The sequence below is a fragment of the Ambystoma mexicanum genome, chromosome 7q (genome assembly GCF_040938575.1).
Source record: "Ambystoma mexicanum isolate Mex_15411 chromosome 7q, UKY_AmexF1_1, whole genome shotgun sequence".
Taxonomy (NCBI): domain Eukaryota; kingdom Metazoa; phylum Chordata; class Amphibia; order Caudata; family Ambystomatidae; genus Ambystoma; species Ambystoma mexicanum.
This window is the reverse complement of record NC_090941.1, coordinates 117,238,087-117,250,438: the sequence shown is the minus strand read 5'-3', so window position 1 is coordinate 117,250,438 and position 12,352 is coordinate 117,238,087. Positions and strand designations below refer to the sequence as shown.

General features: G+C 44.9%; 1 protein-coding gene across 1 annotated transcript in view; it reads left to right on the top strand.

Moving 5' to 3' along the window:
- Positions 1–12,352, top strand: part of CLCN4 (chloride voltage-gated channel 4) — a 336,781-nt gene that overhangs the window by 141,211 nt on the left and 183,218 nt on the right. The window contains exon 3 of the mRNA XM_069640618.1: positions 5,474–5,625. Coding sequence (XP_069496719.1) covers positions 5,474–5,625 — 152 coding nt within the window. The remainder of the gene's footprint in view (positions 1–5,473; positions 5,626–12,352) is intronic.

The window sequence follows — 12,352 nt, the reverse complement described above, 5'->3', positions numbered from 1 at the left end:
AGACTTCACAGACTTTCCTTCCTTCCCACCGTGAACAGATTTAATTATTTCAATTCTTGGGTCAGATAGTGGCCCCATTGGTACATTCATTGTCTCCCTATCTGTCACCTCTCTTATAATGCCCTCAACAAAGGGCACAACAGTGTTAACACTTTGTATATTTCCCCCAACTGTAACTGGGTTCAGTTTGCCATTCAGCTGGTCATCAATGTTTTGGCAGGATAATAACATCATACCCAACTGTTTAGAAAAATGGGCTGCCTGATCAGCATCAGCCTCTTGCTTTCGGGCCAAGGACAAACTAAATGCCTTTTGAGATCTCTGGAAATTATCAACATTATCTTGTATTACATTGATTTTGGAGTCTAAGGTTTCAAACAGTCTAGCTAGAGCCTTCAAAGCCATGTTCATTTTTTCCAGTGTTAAAGGATCATCTTTTTTTAACACGAGAGCCGGACTTATAATCGAGCTATTTCCATTTGGTCTCCTGGGAGTCGGCGGAATAAATGAGATCGAACTTTCAGATTCTGTAATGTCTCCAGTATTAAACAATGCTGGCGATTTGGAAAGATCAAAAGTGTCGTCCTTGGCCACAAAGCAAGAGTCCGATGATTCCAGCTCAATAATTGCAACATCTTTAGCAACACCAACATCCTGGCTTTCTATCGGAAGGGGAGCTGAGCTAACAACCCCTGAACGAGCATTTTGGAGTATCATTGAATCAGACAGTGAAATATTACATGGCTGTTCTTCCACTTCCTTGTCACCATCTGTGACCTGTGTCACTTGTGAATTCACCACAGATTTCTGAGCAGAGCACGCCCCTACGTCATTACAAAGGGGCTGCGCTTCTATATTCGATACAGTTAGATTGTTAAGTTCAGGCATTCTAGCTACAGAGCGTAATGTCCGACAACTGTTGAACCCAAAGTTCCTTAAGTCGCCCATGGCGAAATCCAGTCGTGAGCTTCTCTTCTTTATTCGCTTGTCCCACGGTGCACTTTTGGCAGAAGGTCGTACCGTGTTTGTAGACAACGCTGGGCTGTCTCTTGAAGTGGACTCCATTAAGGCATGAACTCGTTCGGTGCAAGGCATGCCAGTACGGAGTGTAAACATCTTGACACTGGGATGCCTTTTTCCGGACGCCACAGAGTTTTAATAGCACCTAACTACAGTGTGCTTCCCTAGCGTCCAACTGTAAACAAAACACCCGCTAAAATAACCAGCACTAGCCGCGTTGCTGCGGCGAAGTGGGACTTAACGGGGCTTTACACGGGTGCGCTCGCGCGGTGCGCGCGATCCTGAGCTTATATAGCTCCACCCAGCCCTTGATGCAGCAAAGCCTAAATAAGAGAAAGTATGTTATATAGTCTGTTTTATGGCTATATTATCTCCAAGTAGTGCACAGTTCACTCTTCCATTCACCTGCTGGATCTTGTAGTGAGTATAACAGCAAATCCTTTGTCGATCGCAGTAGTACTGGAGAAGCGTCCGCGGCAAAGCGGGACTTAACGGGGCTTTACACGGGTGCGCGCGCGCGGTGCGCGCGATCCTGAGCTTATATAGCTCCACCCAGCCCTTGATGCAGCAAAGCCTAAATAAGAGAAAGTATGTTATATAGTCTGTTTTATGGCTATATTATCTCCAAGTAGTGCACAGTTCACTCTTCCATTCACCTGCTGGATCTTGTAGTGAGTATAACAGCAAATCCTTTGTCGATCGCAGTAGTACTGGAGAAGCGTCCGCGGCAAAGCGGGACTTAACGGGGCTTTACACGGGTGCGCGCGCGCGGTGCGCGCGATCCTGAGCTTATATAGCTCCACCCAGCCCTTGATGCAGCAAAGCCTGCTGGATCTTGTAGTGAGTATAACAGCAAATCCTTTGTCGATCGCAGTAGTACTGGAGAAGCGTCCGCGGCAAAGCGGGACTTAACGGGGCTTTACATTCAAACCTGATTGTCCTACTCCCTACAGAGCTAAGGTTATAGCGCCCTCTCATACCCAGGCTTCCGCCATTGACCAAGCCTCACACCATTTCATCTCTGCTCGCAACACCCTCTTTAACAATTACTACCTAGTTCAAACCTTCACCCCCCTCTCCCTCTACTCTGAATTACCCCCCAAGTCCACCAACTGAAGATGACCATGTTGCCCCTTCTATGGTGCTGTAAGAAGCCTGCCCCTCTTCACTCCTTGCCTCTTTCAAGGACTTCCCCTTCTGTCTCTCTACCGCCTTGAAAACGAACACCAAATATACAATCCTTATGTTCTCTCACCACTTGCACCCTTGAAACTTCTTTCAACCACCCTTTAGCCCTTTTGCCCCCAAACCTTGTGTCACCTCTTATTCCTTGTTAACATCACCACAAAGAACTCTAATCTCAGAGACCCTATACTTGCATTTCTTTCTCCCCACTTAATCCTCATTTTCCCACTGCACCTTGTCCCTAACGTATGGTCCCATGACTCCCCCTCCCTGGCCCCCACCATACGGCAATCGAACTAGGCAACATTCTCGTGACAGGCAAGCCATTCCGTGAAGGTGTAGAGAGAACTGAAGGAACAGGAGTATGTGGAAGTGCAAAAAGAGGTGAAAGCTGTCAATCCTAGAGGGGAGCATCCACACCCCCTCCCTTACCACAGAAGCCGAATGAAGTACAACCCTCCCACTTTGCTTGGCATGGGTTCCTGAACTTAAATTAGACAGGTTACCTCAAGGCAGCTAATGGGGGGTGGGGGAAGAGGATTAGGGAGAGGTTGTGGATAGTGTGAGGAAGCTGAGTGTGTCCTCACTTCTTTTCCCCCTGGATCCTCCTCTCAGAGGGCCAGGGAAAGGCCATCACTTTTTGATCCCATCCCTTAGGGTGGATATGCGAGAGAGGATCACATCAGTAGAGGGAACTTGGGGAATGGGGAGAGGACGCCCTTAGGTGACACATGGAATCCCCATTTCTCTTTTCAGAATGAACCCTCTATCCTCAAGCTTTTGTAGGCTACTGTCAGCCCTTTACCCTTTCTTCTACCCAAAATGTCCCGCAGATACTTGTTCTGGCCATAAAGATGCAGGTATATAGAGAGTCATATCTATAGGGCTGTTGGTTTGTTTAATACTGAAGAGGAAATCCTTTTCTAAACTAAGGTCCCTTTTGTCGTGAAAACTCCTAATAAAAAATCAAAATGTTAGTCTAAAACCTTATTGCATGATTGTGCTTTCCTCTTGTGTTCATGACCACATCCTCACTGTGCATACATAGACGTCCAGACACAGAGAAGCTTTTTAGCCTACCAGCACCACCCTCACCTCATTACCCCTTAGCAGAGCTAAAAAGAGCTCATTGCACTGCCCGCTACATCAGTAGCACCATTACATACCACCTGCCCATCCACACAAGTGGCACTCTCTATTTTGTTGCAACAATATCACCTAATCTTTGGGTTTCCTCTCTTGATAAAAAGAGTTCTATGTTCTTTTGCCACCAGCTTTTTTTTAATTTGTTTTTTTAGAAATATTTTTCATTGAAAAAACGAATCGCATTTTATTTCACATTTGGGTGGTTGCCCCCACTTCCTATTATTTAATCCCTATCCATAACCCTCTTGCCCCGTGTACCCTCTTACCCACCCGCCTTTATTTTTTGTGAGTTTTTTTCAATTAATATTTTTCATTAAAAAACTCATCAAAGAAACCTGCTGGCAAAACAACTGTATACGGATAAAACCTACTCAAATCGACTGCCACCAACCTAGAACCATGCTGCAATCATGTCTTGGGCACTACTGGGAAGGAATTTCAAGACCACAGGTTTTGGGCCTCCCACTACTGCTATTGCACTAACCCCCCAAGACCCCCCCCCCCCAAACCCCTCTCATTTTCTTGCAGAATCATGTGGATTGTGGTCACCAAAATGGCAGATGTGTGCTATACAAGATCACTTTATGTTACATTACTTAACATACTCTATCAGTGCTAGGTACATGGAATTATGCACATACCTAGATTGCCTCCAGATACAGAGGAGCAGTGATGCAATGAGGTGCCATACTGGGGGGAATTCCTGACCTTGGCAGCTGATTGGAGAAACATTGCACTTTGGGGATTACAGTTCAAATTTCCACAACCCTGTGATAAAGTGATTGAGTATAGAATAATTGAATGCTGAAATATTGGACGTTTGGAATTTCAGTCCAAATTCCCATATCCCTCTTTAAAAAGCATTGAGCGGAGAATCATTGAAATTAGAAACTTTGTACTTTGCAGTCAACATTTTCAGAGCCTTCTGATAATGAGGTTGAGTGAAGAATCACTGATTTGAGGAACATTACACACTGATAATTAAAGTGAGAATTCCCAGATTTCTTTTAGAAAGTGTTCCAAGTGGAGAATCTTTGAGTGGGAAAAAATGCATGTTGGGAATGTTAGTCTGAATTTCCAGATCCCTCTGACAAATAGGCTGAGTAGATTATCACAGAGTGGACCATCACTGCACACTTGAACACCTGAGTTCCCCGAGTCCTTTGTGGAAGAGACAGAGAGAAGAACATTACAACTAGGAACTTAAGTCTGAGTTCCCAAAATCCCCTGAGAAGTAGACGGGAAGGATAATCCTTACCTGCTAGCCGGGATTGACGTCTACATTTCCAGATAGGCCATGTTCCCTCACAAGGTTTAGATATTGACTGAAAACTGTAGCCAGTGACCAGAAAATGTGGCCTGAACCAGATCCCCTCAAAAAGCTTGTGTTAAATAACATCTTTACATTTTATTCTCAGTCTGGGGTCATTGTTTTGAAAAATTGCCAAATCGGTCAGCGAGTCAATGTAAATCCTGTAAGTATCCACAATGTCAGTAGACCCTGTCCTCGTTTTAAGTTGCCAAAAGCTCCTCGCCAATAGGTTCCTGTCTCTTCTATAGTGCAACACTACTGTAAAGTTCCTGGAAACAAGATTTCTCAGCTAGCTCATTTTCACGTTGTTCAATTTGAAGCATTATTTGATGCAAGAAAAAAAGTTAAATAGTCACAGAAGGTTCCTGATGATGGTGCACCCTGCACAGATGTTTGGTTGCTCTAAGTATGTTGACGACAGTGAGTGTCGCATTACATTTACAGACCTGGTTAAATTCCACTACAAGAGATGAGCTTTTAACAGTTTCCACAACAACAGATATTTGACGTGATTGTACAGGATGATGTGATTCTACAGGTTGAAAGTTGCCCCTGAAATGAGAAGGATTATATTGACCAAGCATCCTATACAGCAGGATAATTTGTACTTGGCAACTGCTAGTAGTATCAACGGTTTTGTATGCAGTTTTTAGTCTGCGGTATCAGTTTGATTGCTACTGTAGGTGCAATGATTTTTTGGGTTACACACAATGATTTCATGTGTTGTCCTTTAAGATTGATTGTCACTAACCATTTTCCAAAACAATACTGTATTCTGCATTGATTACCTTTACACTTTCTGTTTCAAAGATCCCAACATGGCTAACATAGGAGAGATGAACGGCTCCGGCAATCTGATGGACTTCCTGGATGAGCCATTGCCCGATGTTGGAACATATGAAGATTTCCACACTATTGACTGGCTAAGAGAGAAGTCCCGCGACACGGACAGACATAGAAAGGTATTGCAGGAACCTTTACTTGACCATTTTGGAGGGCACACCCACCATGAAATGTAATGTACACACTGCACGTATAAGGAGCATATCCTTGGCAATCTTTTTGACTAAAAAAGACATGGGAAGTCATATTTGACTCTGTGTAATTCGGTGGCAGGGACCAGTACATTTGCGCTTTTGCATGCACAGGTCTCTGCCACCAAAATTCCCTCATTTGCACGGTGGAGTGCAAAAGGGGAGGGCACTCCCCTTGCAACTTAAGTAAATACTGCGTGCCATGTTTGCAATGGATTTCTGGGTATGCTTGTGGTCTCGTGCAGAAGGTAGTTCGGGCTGGACTTCCCCTTTTGGGGTGGCACCAAGCCTGATTTGCATATGTCTTTCCCCTTCTGTAATGGCTTGGCAGGCGAATAACGATGGTCTGGATGGTTGCCCAGAGCTATACTAGAGGTTAAGACTCATTGTAAATCTTCCAGCCATCACCTCTTTGTTTTTGCTTTCTGTGGAGTCCGCCTGCTTTTTCCTGTAATAAAAGGCCAGCGGACTCCATAGGAATCCCCAGCATTTGAAAACCCATGCCAGTGAAAATGCTGGAGTATTTTGTATTGCGGAGAGACCGGGAGTGCCCTCCCTCTCTGCCATACAAATACATGCAAATGGGGCATGACTTGAATGCACCAAAATGAGCCCCAGAGTATTTTCTATAAGCTTGGATGTTAACATTTTATTTCACTGTGTCCATGTGTCAGCAAACCTTTTTTCTGATGCCAAATCACTCCAACCTGACCAATAAATATGCCAGGTATCCATTTTATAGTTATATTTCGTACTCCATTATGTGCCCTTATGTGTTAAAAGGAAATCTATTTGAGGGCCTAAATGCATAAAGGTACTTAAAATAATCTGCACACGTCCTGCTATTAACACTCTTGTTTGCCAGAGATGATAAACCTCATTAACTGGGGACAAAGAGCTCTGCTGTCTGCCCTGGAACAGTGGGTAGACCCCAGCGGCTGGGAGGTGGGCCACAGGCGATGCTGAAAAGGAAAGCAGGACTGGTGAAGTGGCAGGGCATCTGGAAAAGGTGAGAGCCAGCTTGGGATGACCAGGAACAGCGTCAGTGGAGTGCAGTGATGATGGAAGCTCTTAAAAAGACTGGCAGATGCGAACCGCACAGAGATGACCCTAGTCCGATTTGTTTTTGTGATTCTCTTGCGCTCATTATGAATGGCTACTAATGGTCAAACTAAAGCCAGAGGAAAAGGAACACAGTATTCTGTCGAACCATAAAGTTGCCTGAAACAGTAAAACAGTAAATGGTCACTTAGAGCATCCCTGTGATTTTGATGTTCTTGCTTACCACATAGCCCATGAGTACATGAAGTTATAAGAAGTCTTCATTTGTAATTGGAAGAATCTCCATGCTTATTCATTGCATCCAGAAGGAAAGTGTTAGCCCCTTCAAGTTCCAAAGTGTGCTTTGTGTTCACCCCTGAAGTTCTAGACATAGTGCTTAGATTTGCATAGCTTGCCAGCAAAAGAGAGTACAGAACCCTACATTCCGTCGCTGGTCTGGCACTCAAGTAGGGGGGGACTGGGAGCCAAAAAAGGCCCTGGAAATATTTTTCAAAGATGTCCCTTATTACACATTTTGAGCGAGTCCAACCCTTTTCCCTTGGGAAAATTTGCAAATACCACACACAAGTGTACCGGGGTTCAGAGGCCTACCGGCAAATCTCCAGATTTCCTTATGGGCCTGTCAGTCCACCCCTGCATTCAAGTGTCCGACTGGCAGGGACCTGCCCCTTCTTCAAGTCACAGAGAACCGTGCAATCTGGTGATCTCCTCATGTTTTATGTTCCCTCCTTGTGGTATGTGACTAGAAGAGGCACATGCTTTTCTGTCTACAAAGAAGAACTTGTTCCTCTTCCATTGGCACATCATTCCCAAGCGCCTTGGTTTTAGAAAAGCTGATTGCTAGCCCGCTACCCACCTCCTTTTCCCCTTTTCACCTCTGCATCATACACATTTGAGGTTGCAGGGCCTCACAATTGGAAGGTATCACTAAATATTATCCCCACCAAAAATATTGCCGCATATATGGTCGTCTGGAACGGAGATAGGCAATATTTTTGGGGGGATCATTTTGGGGTTTTTGGGAGCAGGGGTTGCGGGGGTGTCCCCCGCTCCTTTAAAAATGAATGCAAGGTTTGCGGGGGGTGTCCCCCGCAGGTTCCATGCCATAATATTGCTACAAAAATTTGGCAATATTTTTGTATGGCGATATTGTTGCGGTATATTAGCACATGGAACCAATTGGAACAAGCATTATCATGGGTGCTCTTCAGCTTTCCCATGCTATGATTAATGTATATCCCCTCATGGTCCTCTACAATCTTTCTACTGTTACTTAACGCCGGTCACACATGGTTGGTGGGTCGAAAGCTTCCAAGGTTTAGCATTTGCTTCGGGGAAGTGGAAACATTGCTTTTTGGACCATATTGTTTACATGCCACTGTCTCTTGGAGTGATTGCCTACTTCCATCTCCCATTCCTCTGTATCATACCGAACGTCTTTTTAACCATTCAGAATGTAAAGATGAGAGCTGTTGGGTGTTTTTGCTGCTTGTTAGTTTGGGCTATTGGGTGGCTATTGCGACACCTATAAGCCAAAACTATTGCATTGGAGTACAGATAAGGAGAAATGACATAGGAGGAGGGACACAGAGTCTGTAGGTGTTGTTTGGTTACTAGCCCACCCATTGCCTGCCCATTGCTGTACTAATCCCATTAGCCATTCCCACCCATTCCTACCTCTGCCCGCCCAAAACAACTCCTCGTGGGAACTCTTTGAGCTCAATTTAATCAAGCCTTAGCATCAGGCTTTGCATTCAAAGTGCCTGCCCGCATTTGTTCAAAGCAGTCTTCAGAGAGTTAATGACTTAATTGGAGTTGTAAACACACTTCTGGTGTAATAAAAAGTTCTTACCAGGCCTGCCTTCGGCCACTCGATTAATAAGCACTCTGCACGTCCTTCACTGAAGTCCTGTTAAGAAAAACGCATTGGCAAAGCCACTGAAGTCCTGTTTAAAACATGCATTGGCAAAGCCAACATTCTTGGCTTCTGCCTACATTTTAAGCTATTGACAGGCACTGCTATTAGACGACCAGGTACTCGCACCTTTTTGCACCTGCTACCAACAATGGGTAGTTAATACCACTAGGGCTGTGCCTGGCAAGTGCCTTTCCCATGCCTACACAAAAGCCCAAACTGTTGGCATTGCCAATGCGTGTGTAGAAACTGGCAGAGAGAACCTGCAGTTATTAGTCAAAGTAACCGCCCTGCCAGGTGGGTAATGGTTAAGGTAATGTCCAAAAGCATGCTGCTGATCGAACAGAAAGAGAAGACAGACCAGGAAGAAAGAGAAGACTACCCTTGAGCGATTGTATGAAATGGGAATCTTGGCAGACAAACTTGTTTTGCTCTATGAGATGATTACACAAAGAGTTTAAACTACCCGGATTAGAATCTTGAAAACTTTTTTTGATACCATAAAATATCTATTTTTACTTGTAAGTGGGAAAACTCAGTTATGGCTAGCTTGTATCTAGGACGATGCAATGTCAGATTTAACGCATATGGCCTGATAGACAAACGTGGGCGTGTCCTGGGTGGTAGTCATAAGGAGGGTGTACATGTTGAACATGTTTTTCAAGTTTTCTTGTTTGCTGTGTGCATTCCCGGTGAAGAGCTAGCTCTCTCCCTTTGGCTTGAAGTCAGTCTTGATGACAAAAGTGCCATCTTAGGCTGTCACCATCAGAGTGACAATAATGATGGTCATGAGAGTTTGCAAGTTTCAGAACTCCAGTATGGGTAAAAACTCTCAGCAATCAACTTTAAATGGTGTAGATTGTTCATTAGCACCCTGTGGCCGACTGCTGACCAAGCAAGATGCAGCGATTGTGTGCTGAATCTGGTAGTGCACGCCTGCGTTCCCTGGTCTCGTTCCGCAACGATTGCCATCTTCCATTGCCGCAGAACTTTCCCGCCTTTTACGGCTATACTCAGGCCACCTCTCAGCAACATGCTGGACATGCTCTTATGGCGTCAGGCCTCTCGGACACCCGTAGCTCCCTGCTGCTCTACATCTGGGCAGGTGTCACTCCAGGCCAACACCTCTCTTCTCATACGAGTCACGCACCGCAACTCAGATAATCCATTCTTATGGGGCATCTTTTACGCTTTTAGCACCCCAAGTAGTAGGCCTGGGTGCTAACAGCGTTAACCCAAGGGCTTGGTCAGGGAGTGGCATGGCCAGTAAAGGCCATGGTGTCCTGGCTACAAAGACTGAAGCTCGTGGCTGTTACTGACTATCTTTGCTCCCAAACACATGGGTTAGTATTATTTAAAGCGATGCATGACTGGGTTTGGGCAGTAAAAGTGAATTTTTCGCTTTTGTTGGCCCTCCTATGCCAATCACATTTCAGCAGGGAATGGAAACATTCCCCTTCATTGCAGAACTAAAATGACAGTTTCCTATTTATGATGGTAGTATCTTGCATTCACTTCCCTTCCCTCTGTGTGGTGAGCCTGTAGCTGTGATGTCATGAGTGAGTAATGCAATGCATGCATATTCTGGAAGGTTCCTTCCAAGAGGTTCCAGGAGCTACAGTTGGAAGAACTCCCTGGGTGGTGGGGACCAGTGGGTCTTCTCCTTACCCCTTTACCTGTAACCTATGACTCATTCCAACCCAGGTGGTAAGTTCCCTACTTTACCACCATGGTGTAAAAAGTTTACACCATGGTGGATGGCGGATTTACCCTTCCCCATTCCCATTTTTGCCCCATAGGGCATAATGGGAGTGGGGAAGGCGCTAATTACGGCACCGTAAATTACGGTGCCGTAATTAGCGCCAAGGGCGCTTAGCGCCTTGGTACTTAACGCCTGCTAAAAGCAGGCGTTAAGGTGGAAATCAGGCGTTAAGGGTTAACGGCGCCGACGGCGCCGTTAAACCCGTAACGCCTGGGTTGGAATGAGGGCCAAGTCTTGAATAAAAGGAACCTGCTTCTACCCTTGGGAGTCACAGATTTTTAATTGTTAAACTGGTGACAAGTGGCCCTTGAGGGGGCTTGGAAACGGACCTGCCGTGCAGTTAAGGAGCTGTGGAAGCGGACAGCCATATGAGAAGACCCACCACCCCAGGAAAGGAGGGCCCACCACCCAGGGGTGACATCAAGATTAAGGTAAAGCGCAGTAAGCATGCCAAAGCGCTATTAATTCAAGAAATCCTGGGAAATACTGTATAATAAGAGCGTAAAGCGCTGTAAATAAAAAGAGCTGGTTTTTTTATCAAAGATTGAAAAAGAGTAAAGCGCTTCAAGCAACACAGCGCTGTGAAGTAAACAAATGCATTGGATCTGAATGAGGATGTAAACAGGGCAGAGCGCCACGATCAAGGACCCAGGTATTGGCCACATGAAGATGGGGTTAAGCACCTTAAGTTGAGCAGAGCGCTTCTATGAAAAAAAATGTCAAGCATCTGTCTGTGAGTCAGCTAGTTGGAGACTGCCGAGTGCTGCTAATAATGGACTGATGAAGCTGCTTACGGGAAGTCTAACAGGTACAAAAAAGCTGGTAACCATGAGAAACAGGTTACAAGCCCTTGCAAGGGAGTAAGAAATCCAGAGACTGCAAATCAGGGTGCGTCCACCCAAGAGACTCCAGCAGTGGTTGGGCACATTATTGATTATTTTAAACCCTGTACTAATAGGCCTGGGTGTGTGACTAGGGCAACGAGTCACTCGGGTGGCAGAGTAAACCCACCTGGTGAGGTGTAGATCGAAGTGGGAGAGGCAAATATAGATTTAAATATGTCTTTTGGTGACATCGATGACAATTCATTGTTGAACCTATGCTATTCACTACAAAATACAATATGAACACAAAGTAAAATAGGCCTAACTTCGACAGGGTTGGTATCTGCACAAAACAGAGTGTGTATTCCACCCCAATATGCATAGCCCTTGAATCTAAGCAGATACAAGCACCAGAAATACCATTACGGTGAGTAATGTATTCCATCATGCATCTGGGCATGAGGAATTGCTTAATAAAATCAGTGTGCCGGGAAACCAGGAGTCAATCCATTCCAGTGTTGAAGTGTCTTGTGATGTGTTAAACTTTGCGATAAATGTTTTACTAAAATTATGTGGTCAGATTCACCAAGACGTTAAGAAACAAAGTTTGTACATGTGGGATCTTCAAACATTTGTGAACAACAATAGAGTTACGGATTTGTTGGGGGCGAGCACTTCTGATCAACGTGCACAGCCCGGCATTATTACCCCTATTGTTATTCAGTCTCAAGATCTTGACGACTCTAGAGTCTCATCAGTAGGATCGGCCCAATCTCTTCTTAATTATAAAACCCATAAACAAAACCAGAGAAAAGGAAAACAAAAAAGAGTTCTGATTGTTAAATCTGCAGTGGAATCAGTTCCTATTGACAACATCATACACCCACTGAATTCTACGATTGTTCCTGGTAAATATTGTAAACCAAAGAGCATGAAAATTAGGTAACGGGCTATTCGCAAAACGAAAAGGCAACAATAACAAGAAGGGACTGTATTTAGCTCTAAGGACAATGAAGCAGGTGTTACCGATTTGGAGATGTCAGACTTTAGCCATGATGTCCCGCAAGCTAAAACCGCTGAGCCCAATCCAAG